This window comes from Salarias fasciatus, chromosome 18 (genome assembly GCF_902148845.1).
Source record: "Salarias fasciatus chromosome 18, fSalaFa1.1, whole genome shotgun sequence".
NCBI lineage: Eukaryota > Metazoa > Chordata > Actinopteri > Blenniiformes > Blenniidae > Salarias > Salarias fasciatus.
In genome coordinates, this window is record NC_043762.1 from 26987598 (window position 1) to 27006315 (window position 18718).

At 46.4% G+C, this 18718-nt stretch overlaps 1 protein-coding gene across 1 annotated transcript in view; it reads right to left on the bottom strand.

The window, feature by feature from the left end:
* Positions 1-18718, bottom strand: part of egfra (epidermal growth factor receptor a (erythroblastic leukemia viral (v-erb-b) oncogene homolog, avian)) — a 53056-nt gene that overhangs the window by 16366 nt on the left and 17972 nt on the right. The window contains exons 2-15 of the mRNA XM_030116081.1: positions 7691-7842; positions 6889-7075; positions 6686-6817; positions 6531-6599; positions 6331-6449; positions 5359-5500; positions 4476-4592; positions 4266-4392; positions 3445-3518; positions 3270-3357; positions 2974-3173; positions 2047-2179; positions 1634-1724; positions 25-182 (exon numbers count right to left, since the gene is read on the bottom strand). Of these exons, the coding sequence (XP_029971941.1) occupies positions 25-182; positions 1634-1724; positions 2047-2179; positions 2974-3173; positions 3270-3357; positions 3445-3518; positions 4266-4392; positions 4476-4592; positions 5359-5500; positions 6331-6449; positions 6531-6599; positions 6686-6817; positions 6889-7075; positions 7691-7842 (1789 nt within the window). The remainder of the gene's footprint in view (positions 1-24; positions 183-1633; positions 1725-2046; positions 2180-2973; positions 3174-3269; positions 3358-3444; positions 3519-4265; positions 4393-4475; positions 4593-5358; positions 5501-6330; positions 6450-6530; positions 6600-6685; positions 6818-6888; positions 7076-7690; positions 7843-18718) is intronic.

The following is an 18718-nucleotide window of genomic DNA, read 5'->3' on the forward strand; positions in this document are numbered from 1 at the left end:
AGCTTGTGCAGACAGCGTTTTTACCCCTGGGTGCAGTTGGCGTGGCAGAGCTGGCACACTCTGGCGTCATCGGCGTATTTCCACACCAGCGAGTCGCCCTCCCCCGGCACGCCTTGTGGACAGCGGGACACGCAGAACAGTCCGTCCTGGAAGTTGGCGCACTTCGTACAGTTTGCAGGACCCTGAAGGCGCAAAAACAAATATCAATTCTGTTCACAACTCTGAATCCATAAAGAATAATGTTTAACGCTTCAGACAGCCTCTTTGCTTACATAAGCTGTGATTTATTATCTCATATAAATCTGTCTTTTCCTCAAACCCGCGCTTCGATTTTCGATAAAAGTCTCCCACGATTCCCAGAGAAAGGCTCCTCAACTTGTTTCCAATCGAAACAAGAATACAAGGAGACAGTTATACAAGCGGGTGGTGCAGTCACACCCTCCATTCGCCGCTCGGCACGTCTCGCGGCTGCACGGCATTAAGGTTTATTAGCACGGCTGTGGATGGAGAAATCAGCAGCTTCTGGAACTAATTACATGCTGTGTAAATGTTTACCCGTGTTGCTCACTGATTGTGGCTGACTGACACACGAAAATAGGATTAACATTCATGAATAATATTCTATTTACAGGCTATAGTGCTTGTTTTTTGGGAGTTTAAATCTGATGTGAGCCTCAGGTGAAGGAGTCAATGTGCTGCTTTCAGCAGGAGATTAAACAGAATAATCTAAATAAGTGAGACTTGGATAAAGACGCCGATTAGAAGGATATGTTATAGTTTTTTTTCCCCCAATGTTGTTAAAGTCTCCTAAAGCCTTTTGTTGCTGTTGCAGACTGACGCCATGAAATATTTAGCTTTTGTGAGCATCTCTGAAATTTGAGCTGCCTTTAAAAATGTGAATTAAACACCGATTTGGTCTGATAGATGAAAGAAAGGCTGCGGTTGACAAATGTTCAATGTTTTAATCTCATGATGACAAAGAAGCATCAGCTTTTGCACATCATGAAAGAGGCGCAGCCATTGAAGAGGTACCGTTTGAAGTATCTTTGTGAATGAAAATTTAAATCTCCAGTGAAATGTATCCACAGCAAACTTTTCTTTTTTCAAACAACTTACATCTAAAAAAAACAGGAAACCAAAAAACAACAGCGTAGGCCCCATTTACATGACGTTTCAACTGAAAACGCATTGTTGTTATTGTTCATCTACTAGAAAAGTTGCATTTGACTGTTTCCAGATGGAGATGGAGTCAGAGCATTTTCAGAGCCGTTTTCAAAAATACACATTTTCAGTGACTCCGAGCACCGTTGCCATGGAAACAGACACTGAAAACAGTGAAAGTTTGGCATTTTGACTAGAAAATGTTGCGTAAACAGGGCCTGAGTGTCTTTTGATTTGGATTTTGTTGTGCCTCAACACTGCCGCCCAGTGGACACAAGTTACATTACACAGTTCCCACTCATCACCCCTTTAAAATGTTATTCTAGGTCAAACTTTTGTTTTCTTTTGTTTCATTTAATTAATTTTTCCGAGAACGGACATGACGCTACATTGACTCGCCACCGTCACCCGGTTCAGAGAAACACTGGCACTACTCAAACTTCAGCGAGTGTCTGGTTTGCGACAGACATACGGGCGCGCTGCAGGTCGCCGTGCCGTTGATCCGCTGGCACTCGGGGTGACACTCCACGCAGGTTTTATTCATAACTGCTTCCCGCGGATCCCTGCAAGAAAAACAAAAAGATAAAAAAACACAATTACAAAACTGACAGACTCTCACCGCCAGCAAGCCTCAAATCAAACAGTTACATGTGAAGTCGAAGCCTTGATGCCTGGAGTTAAACTGTAAGCGTGTGGAGCTGCAGTGTTTGACAGAGATCTGCAGAGATAAACAAACGGGAGCGAACGTGCCCTCCTCGCCGTGGGCTCTGGCTCACTAAACACTTTGCAAACTCCTTCCTAATGTCGCGAAAATAAAGATGGAGCGAAGTGCGGCGAGCAGAGATCTGATGTTTGGCTGCAGAGCCCCTCCCCCTCCCCCCTCACCCCTCCAGGATGTTGCAGGAGTCAACACAGCTCCCGTCACGGCTGAAGTCCCGGCAGGCGAAGCACATGTCCGGGCCCGGGCCCCAGCAGCCGTCCGCCGTGCACTTCCTGTCGCAAGTGTTGTTCCTCGCAGCTGCAACGCAAAACCACACACACACACACACACACACGACAATTAGGACATTAAATAATGCATTAATCACATCGGAAGTTAAAAAGACACGAGGGATGCTTTCTGAAGAAGCTCCGGATTGCAGAAATGCTGCTGCTGCGCCGGCGCACCACGGCCGCAGTAAGCCGTTCTTCTGCACATGCTCAGTAGACGGACAACAACAACAATGGCGGCTTCCATATTGCCACGGCTCCCAGTTTTCCCTTTTTGTTGATTTTTCCACCAAATCAACTTGAACTGGAGCCGCAAAACACGGTGAACCTTTCAAATGAGGCCGAGCTTGGAAACATTCACATCTATATACACATGTACAAACTGCGTCTTATTTATGGGGTTTTATTTACAGTTCAGGATGGTGAACATCTGCTGCTGTTGTACTTGATCTCAGCAGTTTCACAGCTCCTCCTCAGTATTTTTTATCTTTTGAAATTCTAGTCATTTCAAGTTTTTTTTAAAAGCAGCTTTATTTTTTTACCCATTTCTTGTGGCTTTATCCATTTTCAGAGATTTTACTTGTATAAACTTTTTTTAATCAATTTTTGGCCAAATATGGTAAAAATAAATCTCCTCATGCAGAACTTTGTGAACCATACGCCGCTGTTATTTACATTGAACTGTTCTCTGGTTTCAATGCATAAGCAACTATCAGCACCCACAGGAAATCCACTCCGTTTTCAGCCGACACCGTTTCCGAAACGTTGTCGTGTAAACGCAAATTTTTTCTGAACTGAGTGAAAAAAGAAAATCAGACTCACCGCACGCAGTGGCGTCGGCGTTGTCGCTTATCGTGGCAACCTGGCTCTCCGACTTGAAGAGCTTCTTCCATTTGGCGCCGTCGGTGTAGCAGAGGTTCTGGTTGCTCCGGATGACCACGTCCCCGTCGCTGATCTCTCTGAGCGACCGCAGGCCCAGGAAGTCGACGTCCAGCTGGGTGATGGCCACACTGCGGATTCCCCTGCAGCGACAGAGGAGGAGGAGGAGGAGCTGAACCAGCTGCAGTGTTGGAGCGGCTGTGAAACTCCGGAAGGGGGGGTCTTCACGAGCGGCGTACCGTTTGGTGCGGCCTCGGATGACCTCCAGGTTCTCGAAGGGGCTGAGTGAGCTCAGGCTCGCCGGCCACGTCTGGATCCACAGGTACCCTGCAGCGACGGGAGCGTTCTTAATTCTGAAATCCTCCGGTGAGTTTGGTGTGTGTCACGCGTGACTCGGGTCTGACGCGGCCTTACCAGTGATTTCCTTCACCGTCTTGAACACGTCAAGCTGGGACGGATCCATCCGGGGCGTTCTGGTGTACACGTCCCTGCAGGTTACACGGTAATCCGTTAGAAGCACTAACACTGTGTAACAACAGCAAACTTACACAATCTGATGATGTCCAGCTGCGAGCTGACCTACAGATTCATGAATACATTTTTATATTTATCTCCTCAATAGTGTTTCCCCCTTTTTTCCATATTTATTGGTTATCATTGTTAGCAATATGACTGTTATGTACTGTCATTTTCTACTGTTGTTTTTTTAATTGAGTGTTTCTAGTTGTTGGGCAATTTGTGACTCATGCTTTCATCATCTCGACCAATAACTGCTTTTCTTTCATGTGTGCGACTGCAAAAAACCAATAAACACAGTTTGCAAAAGGAAAAAAAAAAACAAAACAAGAACATCAGTACGGAGCCGTGCAGCACATCTCAATGTCTGTACAAATGTCATGAAGCCACTTTGCACAATGTTGTGTTGACAGTGTATCGCATTTAGCTTTGTTTTTTCAAGATTAAACACACAAAAGTCAAGGAAAAATGACTTAAAAAAAAAAAGCCGAATCAACAAACTGCTGGTGGAAACAGCAGATACTCGTGTGATAAAAGGAAAAACAAACACGGCCCAGGAGGGTCGAGTTAAAACTTGATCCAAGAAGATCATCTGCTGCAGTAAAAGGATAAAACTGTTTATTTACTGATCTTCTGGAATAAGTTCAGCTTTCGATTGTTGCGTTTGTGAATCAATCCAAAGCTCCACACTTTAACCAGCATCTCTGAGCTGCACTCACCCGTAAATGGACGTGTGAATGATGGCGATGTTGCCGTTGATCTTGGTGCAGTTTTTAAAGGAGTCGATGTTGGTGGCGTTGATGGACAAGGTGTTGATCAGGTTTCCAGCGCCGAGCCCGTTGCACACTGGAGAAACACACATTTTCAACGGCGACCGGTGGGAGGCGAGTCTCGAGTCCAAGTGCCGTGCAGACGGTTTAAACTCTCACCTTTCGGACACAGTCCTTCGCACTTGGCGCACTTCCTGACTCCCCCTTCGTCCACTTCGTAGGTGTTCCCGCTGCACGTCCGCACGCACGCGCCGTGATCGGTCACCACGTAATTATCTGGGATGTCAACAAGATGAACAGTGTTATCATGGGAACACAGAAAAATCCAAAAATGAAATAAAATGAGATGCTCTAAATGCAAATAAGGCTTTAACCTCCCAGGATTTAATGCTCTGAATGAATCTGATCACTTTAAAACTCACAAATAACTGAACTCCAGTAGTGCTCAGCATTAGGACGGACTAGGAGAGATAAAGAGAGACTAATATAGATTAAAAAAGATGAAATTCGTCCCATTTAAGACAATGTTGAGGCCACAAGTTGCAGAGTGAGTGTGGTTAAACATTATTTTACATGTTTTTTTCAAACATATTTCACAATATTTACAATAGTCATTCAGTATGTGGTTATTTCAAAAAGAATTTTCACCAAAAACATGTTGAAAAAGCCTTAAATCACTTAAGTTTGGTGTAATTTCCAAGTATTTTAGTGTTTGCACTGAATAAAAAGCATGTTAAAGTGTTTAACCACTTGTTAAACTGCACAAAGTTTTGCTGCTTACAGCTGAAAATGAGAACGTGTCTTTTCCAAAGTGTGATTTAGATCCAAGTAATCGTCTCCTTGTCAGATTCACACCCGTCAGAGGAAGGCAGAATGGGGCCGCTCGGTTCAGACTAAACAGTGCGAGTTAAGCGGTTTTTGCATTAACACACACTGAAACTCAATCATTTTCTTCTCCAGTTTATACAGTTTATGATTGAACTCGGGCCGGGTGTATCGGTCTCCAGGGACACGTGTTCGGAATGGAGCAGGGCGTTCTTACGCGGGCAGCTCTTCACGCAGGTGGCCCCGAAGTTGTACTTCCCGTTGGGGTTGGGGACCAGCTGGTGCAGGTTGGGGTCGTAGCGCATGAGGCCCGGGCAGGAGTCCTTACACACCCCGTCATCCTGGAAGTCCCTGCAGGCCTGCGAGACACAAACAGCCGTCATCAGGCGCGGGAACGCCACCAAAACACCGGCCGGCGGTAACGATAACACTGCATTCCTCCGTCCCCGGCCTCAGAGGGGGGAGGGAGGGGGGCGGCCGCCGCTGATCGTCCACAGTCAATCAGCAGTCACACGTCTCCGGTACCGAAAGCAACAGCAAGATTTCTGATGGGAGAACCAGATGCTGCCGAGTGACGGCTCTGGTTTTCCGACTGCAGGGGCTTCACATGCAGATTAATGAAAAAAAACACAGCCTGTAAAATGTAGAAAGTAACGCAGCCAGCTGTTCTGAGAGCCAAGAATACTGCTGGATAAAAGGGAAATCTGAGAGAAGTGACTGCATCGTTCCGTCTGCCTTAAGGTTGGTTCAAAAGATAAAAACCAAAAACAAGGAAACAAAATAGCAAACGGCTGAAAAGCATCTAATTAATACAATATAACATGGTGTCAAACATAAGATCTCACACTTTTTACACACCGTTTAGCCATTTCAGTTATTTAGACTTTCTTAAAAGCTTTCAGCTGTTTTCAGTCATTTTACCTTTTATAGCTACTTCTGCTTAAAGTGCTTTCAACTTGACTTTTTTCTTCTTTCCCTCCACATAAACATGAACCTGCAGTAAAAGCCGAAGCGTCTGTCCACACTGGATGCAAATTATCTGAGTTATAAGGCAGCGTGCAGGTGACAGGGTCATAAAGCATCTCTTTTGCACCATGAAATATGTGATTAAAAGAGGTCAGATTAAAACAAGCCGTCATATAAAGAGCAGGGATCAGAGAGTGTGTGTGTGTGTGTGTGTCTGTCTCACCAGGCAGTCGGTGGGCCGGGGTCCCGTGCAGCCGGCGGCACAGTGCTCGTTGCAGCAGTCGCTGGGTGAAGGTCCTTTACACCTCTTGGAGCACTGCTGAGCGCAGTTCAGCTGCGTCACTGGAGAGGACAGCGACAACAGCAGCTTCAGCTTCAGTCCCACTCCCACTCTCAGTTCAGTTTTCCGTTACTAAGGCTTACAGGTCTGGCAGTGGAGCGGACCGGGGGCCCAGCAGGAGCCGTTGAAGCAGCTCGAGTCGCACTTTCCACCTGTTGGGACAAGTCAGAGGAAACGCTTCAAGACGGTCCAGCGCTCGCAGCGAGGCCCAGCATTCCTCACCCCTCGCAGCACTCACACTTCGGGTTGTTGCTCGCCATCGGGAGCTCCATGTTGGGCTTGCTGTCGCCGTTGACGATGTCGTACCACTGGATCGTTTCCACGTTGCACAAGTAGTTGTTCCCGAACTTCACGCCTCCCTTGAGAATTTCTGAAAACAGGAGGAGACATAAGTACAGGTGCAGAGAACGTGTAATTTGTCCGCCGTGGCGTTCGTCTGACCGGTCAGGCTGGTCAGCAGCAGCTCGCTGGTGTACAGGCCGCTGCTCCTGTTGTAATTGGCGATGACGGCGAGCCCGAATCCCCCGTCGTAGAGGGAATGACCACGGATGATGCGCAGGTTGTCCAGAGGGATCCTGGGCGCCGTGTTGAGGGCGATCAGAACGTAGCCGCCCACTTCTTCAATAGACTGTTCGGAAAGAAATAAACAAATAAAGGGGCAATAAAGTATTAAGACCGAACTGAAATCACCTAAAATTACTTTTTCTTTTTTTAAAAGCATCAATGAGGAGCACAAATTAAAAACTGGATGTGAATTAAGTCATAAAAATCCGCAGGATTTTACTTGCGTTCAGCATGCAGGTGCTGTGGACAGCCTGGGAAACAGCTGCACACTTCAGCTGCTGTTAGTGTTTTCCAAGATTTATTCATCGCGTTGGAATCGCACGCCGTCACTGATTCTTATTTTTTTAAATCTATTTCCTAAGAGGAGCGGACACAACACAACACGACACTGAGACCCGAGCCGAGGCGCCGGTGCTGCTGCCGTGAAAGGCCGCTGCGTCATTACATGCGGAAGGCTGCAAATGCAACAATCATACATGTTTTCGGAACATTTCACTGCATTTTGCATCATTAAAACTGGTTTTATCATCAGATTATGGTCATTTTTAGTACTAAAATGTAGTTTTCAAACATATCCTCTGTGCTACAGCCAAGAAAAACTTTAAAGTGTAAATTTCAAGGTCATTATGGCACCGTTTCATCAGTGATGCTGTAATAAAATGTGTCTGACAGTGTTTACCCTGAGGAAGGACAGGTCATGGTGCTCCTCCATGTACGTGACCTCCAGGTTCTCCAGCACGACGGTGCAGTTGCTGTAGGTCTTGACCATGTTCAGGTAGTGGTCCCCCCTGGACCCCAGGAGGTTCAGGCGGTTGGTGATGCCCTGGCACACTGCAGGAGGGACGAAAATGATGCTCTGAGTTTGTAGCACAGACTGCAAATCGGCCACAGAAGCCAGACTCATCCACCGCTTATGCAACACAGCGTCTCCATTTATGACCATTTCTCTGCTTCTCTTTGTGAATTCGGTCACGACTTGGCCGCCGTTCAAGTCAAAATAACCGATCGGGGCCGCGCGGACAATAGAAATCAAAGCTGGGAGCTCATGAGTCAAAGCGTGCTGGCTGTATTTACGCTGGCAAAAGCCTCAGTCTTTCCACTGCTAAGTATGCAAGTTAAAACAGCCCCAGCGACCGGGCGACGCTTCGCAGGGAAAACGCCGTTTGTCACAGATTCAATGACAAATACGGGCGCTGCTGTTGGAAAACGTCCAGATCTGTAAGTCTCCTAGTAACAGAAACAATAACTTCAATCAGGGCAGTTTTACAAGACAGAATATCAATCCAGGAGTAGTGATATAAGACGTTAGGTTTGTGCTGAAAGGTAAAATATGCAAAACTTTAGTAAAGCCACATGTGTGCAATGGATTTCACTGTAATGTTGAATGTATTTATCAGGTTTATGCAGTTATAAGTCAATTTCTTATATCCTGACATCAAATAATCAACATGTAAAATCCAGTGTATGGTTCAAAGACATCCAGAGGTTCACTTGAGGAACAGTTTTAATGATTTGTTTATCATCTCACACACGTTAGAACTACTACTTCTTCAGATTCTTCACCACCTTTGCTGCATATTTAGGCTAATTTGCCAAACAATAGTGAAAGTGAAAGCTGTGAGTTTCAGACTGACAGCTGCTGCAGGTAAGCACATTCTTTCAGGTTTTCTCACATTTCTCACAATGACATCCGGAAACAACAAAGAAAAAAGGAACATACCAAAGGCCCTTCTTATTTCTGTCTACACTGTGTCAAATTAACAGTAGCTCAGATGGTAGAGCGGGAGGTTGGCGGTTCGATCCCCGCTCCCGCAGGCGTAAAACTGTCGTGTCCTTGGGCAAGACACTTCAAAATATTGTCATGTAAATCGGATCTAAGAAAAAAAAATAAACTGTACATCAGTGACTAAAGGCACCCTCTTGTGGTAAAACCTGGTATTACAACACTGGACAGGCTAAGGCTACTTACTTTCTTTTCTAACTTTAGTGGACATACATATATATAAAAGAAAACAAGTTTTTTAAAAAATATAATCATTTTTAGGGCATTCTGCTCTTTATTTTATTTTTGAAAACTTCAATAATAAATTCCAGTTGCTATAGTAACTCAAAACCACCACCTGATTTTTAATAAATCCTATAATCTGTATCTTAAAAATCAAATGCTGATTATTACATTTTTAAATCCCCAGTTCCCAAAGCAAACATCTTAGAGCGATTAGATTAGTGGAGCCACAGCCGTGCAATTATGAGCTAACGATGTTCGGTGTTACACAACAACACGCTGGTATCACAGAAACAAAGAAGATACAGGGACGAGCTGCCAAACAAGCAAACAAACAAAAAGAACCAGGATCGGATTTCTGCTGTGTTCATTTGTCCCGAACTGGTCAGACAGGTTGGGACTGGAATGAAGGAGGAGGACGGCTTCTGTGTTTCCTTTTCACATTTTGGGGCTCCGGCTACAGAAAACATACAGAACACAGCCGCCACGTCGAATTCCACAACAAGTCTGCTCCTGACTGGACGCAAAGCCGGGGCTGTGGAAACTGGAAGACACGCCTCTTCACACACACACACACACACACACACACACACACACACACACACACACAGATATAACAGATGGCTCAGGTATTCAGGGGCGGAGCCTCCGTCGACAGCGTCCCATTGAAGGGATCCGACTGACCACCGCAGGGGTGGCGAGGGACGCGTTAGTCATTCGCCTGTCAGTTATAAAATGAAGCAAAACTAAAAGTAACCTGAACAGGAAGTGAAGGACGAGACTCACAGGTGCAGCTCGTCAAATCAGAACATCACAGAAAAGTTATTTTCATGACTTTCAAGCATCACTTTCTTACATTTGAAGTAATTTTGATTAAAAATTGCTGCCCTAATAGCACAGGCGTTCATTTCCACACACTACTTTTGATTTTCATGAGTTGGCCTGAATGCTGGTTGTTTCTTTCATGTGATGAGTGGAAATGCTCAAGTCTTGTTTTGCTCCTCAGAAGCTGTTGAATTGCTAAAAAAGCTGCTCTGAATAAGCAGATGTTGGGAAACAAAATACAGAAATAATGGGGAAGTATTTAACCTAATGATGTTGGAATCGAAAAAGGAGAAAGAGAATGAATTTATTTGAGCCCTGGAGCTGCTCGGCCTTGAAGAGCGATGGACGGCGGCGAGGACTCGCTCTGCTCCGAAGGCCGTCAGTCACACTGGCGTCAGACGCCACTTCTGTTTTTCCTCTTCACACACTCACACCAGCAGCGAGAGGAACCCAATCAGGGAGGACGGGGCACACACAGCTGTCTGCCCCCCCCGATCCTCCTCATTAGTCCGTCCCTGAAGGGATCTCCCTGACATGAACCCCGCCGTCCGGCGGCGTCACGCCGGCCGGCACGAGCGAGCTGACACTTTCAATTAGAGGAGCCGCGTGAGACGCAATTAGCCCCCCGAATCATCACTCCGGCTGCTAAAGCAAACAAAAGGTTGTTGTGGCTTCATGCAGCTGTGAATATTAATGAGTGTGATTTGTGTTTGGTGTTACTGTGGCTAATTTAACTGCTGTTCTACATTTGTAAAGAAAGGTGAGGCACCGTACGGCATGCATTTTTGAATATATACCAAAAAGTATATAGATAAATAATATTAGCATGAGTTGTGATGTGAACATCTGCAATATAAAAAGATAAAAGCCTGACTGAGCTGGAAGAAGTGATGCTTCCATGCATTATGCATGCTCGCTCCGCATATCAGCGGATTTGGTCCATCGGATGGAGCCCGGCTGCCTCAGAACCACGGCTTGCATTTCACTTCATTATTCCAGACATCACAAGGCGGACGCACAAAACTCCCCATCCCCACCAACACACACACACACACACACACACACACACACACACACACACACACACACACACACACGTAGCCTCCGTCCAGCCTGGTTGATCTGCTGATAGTTTAATGAGCAGTAAAGGTAAAATGAAGCAGGTGAGTCAAACTTCCTGTAACTGAGGCTCAGACTTTGACTGCCGAGAGAGAGAGAGAGAGAGAGAGAGGAGAGAGAGAGAGAGAGAGAGAGAGAGAGAGAGAGAGAGAGAGAGACACAGAGAGAGAGAGAGAGAGAGAGAGAGAGAGAGAGAGAGAGAGAGAGAGAGAGAGAGAGAGGGAGAGAGAGAAAATCTGTTGATTGCTCAAGCAGGCAGGCGCACAGCCACAGTAAACACGGTCCGGTTGTGGGTTTCGCAACTCTGCTGCAGGTGGTAGAGCGACCCGATCCTCTCCGGCTGAACGGAGACTTCCTCCTCGGGCTGGAGGAGCGGGGTCGGAGCAGAGCGCTCCATCTGAAGGATCAAATCGCCGCCGTGTCACTCAAGTTTCCACAACTTGTAAACTGGTGCTGCGAGGCCGGCAAATTACTGGAAACCCCGTCTGGCCGCCCGACCTGAGTCAGGTCTGAGAGCCACGGTCGGGCGAGGTTTTCGGTGACGCAACACACGCTGTGACAAAGAATAATTGCGGATTGCTTCACCGGCTCCAGCTGTAATCGCCGCCGCGGAGCGCTGAGGAGAGCAGGGAGTGGCGGGCCTGCCACGGTGCACGGGTGTGTGACACTGGGAGGGGTAGGAAACACACCCGGGACGACCGGAGCGCCACACGGAACCAGATGAACTGTTAGTCACCTCAGCTCGTCACCGTCCGGGTGTTTACTTCCAGACTTTAGCTGGAAGAGGATATTTGTCTCTTACAGCTGTGGGATCTCTGCTGGACAGAAACACAACCTGTCTTATCAAACGACCAGCCTCAAAGCCGTCAGGGTCCGTGTGTGTAAACATGAGGCTGAGAGAAGCTTTTTGGACATTTCATTGAGACTGTTGTCATTTTCTGACATAACTCTTTAATTTTTGTGAACATAGAGACATTTTAATCATTTGCTCGCTGCACAACAACAAAATAACTTTAAGGTGTAAATGTAATGGTTACTAAGGCACTAATTCACTGGTCCGGTCCACTCCAGATGAGACTGGACTGTATGTGGCTGCTGAACGGAAAACCTGTTCCACACCGCTGGGATGGGGCATCAGGCTTTAGATAACACGGGGTGTAGGAGTAAAGCTGTTCCAAAAACACAAGTTACAGAAATTCATCCCATGTTGGACAATGATTACACAAACTACGGTTTGGTTTTGGATTGTTTCACATGTTTTTTTTTCCATGTATTTTAAAATATTTATGAATGTCAGTATATGTTTACCTCAGAGAGAAGTTTAAATAAAAAAAGTGTTAAAATAGCTTTAAATAACATCATTGTGAGTCCGTTTACAAGTATCTTAGTTTGTGTGCTGAAAAGAAAAACTGAAAATTGAGAGAGAGACTTGAGAACTCGCTCCACATTGGCATTAAACCACTTGTCAAACTGGACAAAGTTCTGCAGCTGGCTGCTAAAAACAAGAACGTCAACCCTCCACGTCGCAGGAGATTTCCAGCTATTTGTTTTAAAACTTTCCCATGCACCATCATCTCACCATCATCTCTTCTAAATGCTTCCAAATGTAGAATTTCGGTTCAGGATTGTAGATTTGGCTTCACTTTCTGCCAATCTGCCAGCTTGTCCATCTTCTCTACTTCCACGCTGTGACTGGCGAGACTCTCTGAGCAATAAAAAGTTGTGTTTCACAATAAAAAAAACCTGCACGGCACGAAACCCACGTCAGTAAATATTTGAAACACATTCGTTAAACGTGGCGAGATCAAATGCACAATAAGCTACCAGAAGTAGCCAAAAGGGGAAAAAAGTCAAAGCCTGCCATAAATCCACAGTCTGAGGTCTCATTTGGACGAAACTCCTTCGCTCTTCAGGAAGTAGCCGGAGTTCATAAAATGGAAAGAAAACTTCCCAGAGACACGACAATAACTCGTCTGGCGGTTTCCTCTGGCGCAGCCGGCCTCATGCATTTAAATCCATCATCTTTCTGTAACTTGCTACAGAAAACTGAAACGGCCACGGCGTCTTCCTCTCTCACTACCTGTAATTCAATTACTGCGTGTCCACTTGCTGATAATCACATTACGTGGAAGCTCATACATGAATCATGTGAAGGGGTAATATCCAGCGACGGCGCGTGTTTACTTCTCTCTCACATGATGGAAAAATCCCGATAACGCATCATTACTGTTTATTCAGGGTTCAATTATGGCCAAAACCCCTTAAAGTGTTTGTATATAAAGGGAGGCTGGTGATAGGAGATACAACAATCTGTTTTTATTGGCCTGGACTTAAAGTCAGGGAGTTTCATGTTCCAAACCTTCAGTTTTCAAGGAAGCATGAATCAACAGGATCAGTAAATGAATGAAAGAGGGAAGAAAAAAAGCCACTTCCACTCAGTCCATATATCATCTTCATATTTTATAGCTATCAGAGATTCAGGAAGACAAGAGAGACCGGCCAGGAGGAGGATGTGGCGGTGGGCTGAGTTTGGGGAAACAATAGCGATACTCGATATTGAGCTGTACGAGTGATGCAGGGAGCATCTTTTACGATAACAAGCGAAACAACAGACTGAAGGGTGAAGATAGATAGTCTAACCACCGAGAGGCTTTTTACACCAAACACATGAAATGTTTTGCAGTTTCCATTTCTAATTCAGTTTGACAAACTGGACGCCCAAAAGTTAAGGAGACGTGAACAGGGCCTGGACTCGGTGCGATTTTTTTGTCTCTCTGACCGGTTTTCCTCCAGTTTGGTCTTGAAGAGGGTTTTCCTTCGAGAAGCCGTGGGTCACTCTGACATTCAACACTGGATTCACTGAATCGTCACAGGAAGAAACATGGAGCATTCCTCTGGGATTAATAAAGCATGCCTATTTATAGCTCTCGCAGATTTTTCGTCCTCATATCTGGGATGAATGCTTTGAAATTACAGACCAGGATAAGTGCTTCCTAAATCAGCTCTGAAGTGTTTGCTCTTGTTTGCTCCAATAAGTGTTCCAGAAATGCTTTCTGTATTTTGCTGTTGGACTGTTGAAAAATGTCAACAGAGCAGCTGGGACGGACGGACGGACGGTACGGTACAGTACGATGGTTTAGTTTATTCTCTTTCTGGAATCAGGTCTGAGGTTTTAGAGCTGGGACGACGTGTGGTTGCTGCTCAGTTGGTGGAGCTGATCGACGCCCTGAAAACGCTCCGCGCAGACGAGGTGCGTTCATTGATTTACCACAAACCAGGATGAAAAGTCGGATTCATTCATTTTGGGTTTGTAAAACAAAGCCACGCTTCATCGTCACAACTTGAGGAGAAAAAAACAAATCCTGATATCCTGCTCTCTGTTCAGGGGAAGTGCTATCTTCCTCTGCGTGGGAGATGCATCAATCCTACTGGGAAAACATCTTGGGGCCTCAAAAAATAAAAAATACAAGAGGGGCCTTTGAGGACTGGAGGATACTCCCCCCTCCAGCACCACTACATCTCGGGGCACACACACTCACACACACATCTCTCCTCCCCGTCTCCAGTGAATGCTCGGACGCCAGCCCCTCTGACATCTCAGGAAGTGGATCTGTGCGGCGGGTCGGTTCAGATGGCTTCCCTGCGAAGCCGGACCAGATGTCATCTCCAGAGGAGGGGGAGGACACGAGCGCGACTTAAATCAAACTTAATGTTCTATTGGAGAAGAAAACCTGCTGGAAAGGAAATGAGAAAGGGAAAAAAAAAGAAGAAGAAAAAAAAAAGAGCCAGAAGTGGTTTGTGGTGAAGCCGACCAAGAAGTGGATGACAGAGCAGTCGGCGACGGGGTCAAACTGTGGAAGAGGGGGGGTGTAAAGCCTCACGCTTGACAAATGATCATGGGCGACCTTTCCTTTAAGGCGAACTGAAAGGACAAAACATGGGAGCGGTCAGCTGTGAGACCCGACCAAAAAAAGAAAAGGAAAAAAGAAAAAAGAAAAAGAAGAAGAATCATCTGAATGAATACGTCACGCGTCCAGCAGCTGAGCGGCTGCAGCTCTCAGGCCCTGCCCCGAGCCCGGCACGGCATCTGCAGCTGAAAAGCCGGGCAAAGTGACCAAAAAAGACCAAAGCAGGCTGATGTTTATTCCCCGCTCCTGATGAGTGCTCTCCAGTAGTCAGTGAGACACTCCAGATACCTGCAGCCGGACCCTGCATAGTGTTTACTCTGCGCCGCAGCGTGAGGAAACCGTGGATTTAGGTTCTGTACAAACACAGGAAAACAGCATGTATACTCACACTCCTGCATGCTGCCAGCAGCAGCTCCACACTTTATGGCAGCTCACCGTAACGCCTCATTTAAGGCTTCAAAACACTCACACCCTCATGTAGATGATAGAAACTACTCCTCAGACCTTCTCTACTGCAGCATTCCTTATTATAAAGTTACAAAAGACAGCAATTCTAATAACAAATACCAAGTCACTGTCTACAATAAATGAAACTGGCTGTAAGCAGCGAATGTCAAATAGAGAAATGACAAAGACCTGCTGTTCTAATCAGTTAAAACGAGCTTTCAAGGGACAGATTGCATAATATTAGACATATGATGTATTAGCATGTATATCCAGGCCTGTCAGAGGTTCAGTAGCTCACCTTTAAGAAGGCGTTGCCAAGAATCTGGTCCGTTTACACCATCATCTCCCACTGTCCACGCTTGTGATTTCAACTCTTTCCTTTTGAACTGAATATAAGAATACAGCATCCGTCTCAAAGTGCTTTTAAAGACTGCACAGATAAATCAGGCAAAAGAACATTTAGATCAGTTCTGTACAATGAATTTATTGCGCAGTACACAGATCATAAGAGACTGATAAATGTTTTCATGCACCGTGGATTCCAAACATGACAGGAAATTGTAATTTACAAACATTTGAATCGGTTCAGAGCCCTAATTTTGCCATAAGGCCCCAGAGCAGACATCCAAATTAAAAAACAAAAAAACAAAAGAAAATTCACCTAAAGCAACTCAACCCAGCCTCGGCTGGCGTAAAATAGCACTGTTAATTGGAAATACAGCTGTCAAAGCACAAAATACATTAACATCATCTACATCAGTGCTTGCATTAAGTGCAAATTCCAACACTCAACTGCAAAATTACATGTTTACCTAAAATCACGCAGCCGTAATTGACACACTGACAGCTTGTCTGTTTCCCTTGAGGGCGATGAAGTGCTGCCGAGGTTTCTGTGGTCATTAGCATGATCACTGTTAAAAAAAAAAATCAATCTGTGATAAACAAAAGCTTCCAGTACCCAGATGTTTCAGTCTGCTGGAGAGACGGCTGAAACCGTGACAATAACACCAAGTGTTAGTCTAACCACAGAACATTCACAAGTACCAAGATGCAACCATTGAAATTCCATAGTAAAGCTTTTTTTAGGCTGTTATCAACTGAAAACAGAAAAACTAGTTACATTTTTTGGAACGACAACTCAAAACTCAAACTCCAAAAACACTCCAGCTCAGTCTCTGTGTAAACGGAGCAAAACGCAACTTTTGGAGAACGCCCCATCTCCATGGAAACGAGGGAAAACACAACTTTTCGAAACCGCTCCGACTCTGTCTTCATGTTGAGTTAGACTGGTAGCCGATTGTTCTGCACACCCGTGTGTGTAGCTTCTTTACACAAACAACTAATAGTTGCTGTGTAAACGTCAAACATTTCTGACACAAAAACAGAAGATGTGTTTTCACGTGAAACGTTGTCATGTAAACGGCATCTTAGTGAACTATAATCTCGTCCAGAAGATAACGCCCCCAACATCCTTGGCCTACACACAATTCACATTGAAAAAGGGAACAGGAAGTGCTCAGATGTTGGCTGAATAGTGTCAACGACTAAAATATTCAAACGGATGAATCGGTTTCAAGAAAAAAATCCACACACAAATCAAACCCCTTCAAATAAGAAAGTATTCTTTGAACATGTAGTCACCGACTCACAGGAAGCTCTTTCAGGGCTTCCATGTTCGGTACCATTCAGCCAGTCGGCAGCGCTGCGGATTCATCTCTCCTCCACGCAACGGCAACACAAGAGGAGCACAAAACCCCAGAGGATGCTCTGAAAAGGCCATAAAACTCTGGGCACCCAGAAGTGGAGTTAGTCAAACACAGCTGCGCTCCTTTTCACTCCTGAGCCACAGCGTGCATGCACGCACACACACACGTGTGCACGCGCACTCACACACACACGAACGTGACGTGTCCGGGAAAATAATCGAGCAACAATTTTAATCAGAAAAATTCCCCTCCGTGAACTGTTGCAAAGTCCATTCCTGCTCTGTAAAGTCACTGAACAGCCCCACCGCTCAGAGCTCGCTCACACCCCCCCTTCACCCCCCCTTCACCCCCCCACCTCCACCGTCCCATTTAAATTCCAATAATGCACCCACCATTCCCCTGGACTGTTCCAGCACTCAACCCACTTCCTCTTTAACATCCAGACATTCTCCTTATTGAAGCCCGTTCGAGCCAAGACAACCCCCCTCCCCCCCCCCCCCCCCCCCCCCCCTCCCCTCCACACACACACCTCCCCTCTTCCTCCTTCCCTGTTAAAGTCATACTCCTCTTCAATCCCACAGGAAGCCCGAGAGGAAGGCTGGGAGAGGGAGTGGGCGGCGAACACGTTGCTGCTAACTCAATGCTCAAACCCCCTTAAACCTCCTCAACCCCCCCCCCCCCCCCCCCCCCCCCCACCCCCCACCCCCCCACCCCCCCCCCCACTCCGCCAGCCATCACTGAACCATGCCTGGAAAACAGCGGAGAGAGAAGCAGAAAGAAAGAAGAAGAAGAAGAAGAAAGAAAGAAAAACAACCGCCACAAGCTAAAAAACCCACACGTTTCACACATCATTCCAGGGAGAGGACAGCAGCTGCGATCCGGGAATCCCCTGTTGGTTTAAGCTTTCCCGGTGAGGGTGAGCTGGTTAGGCCCCAGGTCGGAGCACCTTCCTCTACACACACACACACACCCACACACACACACATAGAGGACAGATAACTCTCATTGACTGAGCTCCTCGCTTCTCTCAGACAAAAGCAGATAGGCGCTCTTTGAGGCCGGCCTTTGTGCCTGCGGACTTCTTATTTTTAGCCCGGCTGCTGACGGACTCCTTTCTGTGCAGGTCTCACCGCTGGATTTCGCTGGCGTCGCCTGCCAACGGCTCCGCCGCCGCCTTAGTCACGGCTCCAGCAGCTCGGCTCCGCTGCAGCGTTCGCACACAGTGACCCCATAAAAGGAACAGTCGACTCAAAGCCCCGGGGTTTGCCTTCGCTCTGTTGCTCAGCCTTTACTCACCATTGCAACCAACACATCGACGGGCCCCTAAACCCACCGATGACGAGTTCCTTCCTCATACGTGCGGGAGGAGGACTCGGGGATGAGCGGGGCTCTGGGAATCGAGCTCGCAGAGCAGCGCAGCGAGAGGGTGTCGCGTTACGTGTTGTGTTGTACTCGCCGAGAGCGTGACCGATTTCATTTGCACAGGAGAGCTCAGGGAGATTTAGCCGTGTCTTCCCGATGACCCCGCCATCTGAAATGCAAAACGCTGCCAAGGACTTGGCGGTGTGGCAATGACGACAAGTCAATCACTACAACAACAACGATTTGATTTTCTAAATACAAACAGTGTGGATTATGTTAACGTCTGTGTGCTTGTTGGTTATTTTCTCTTGATTTCTGGGTTTCTGGTTTCTTCC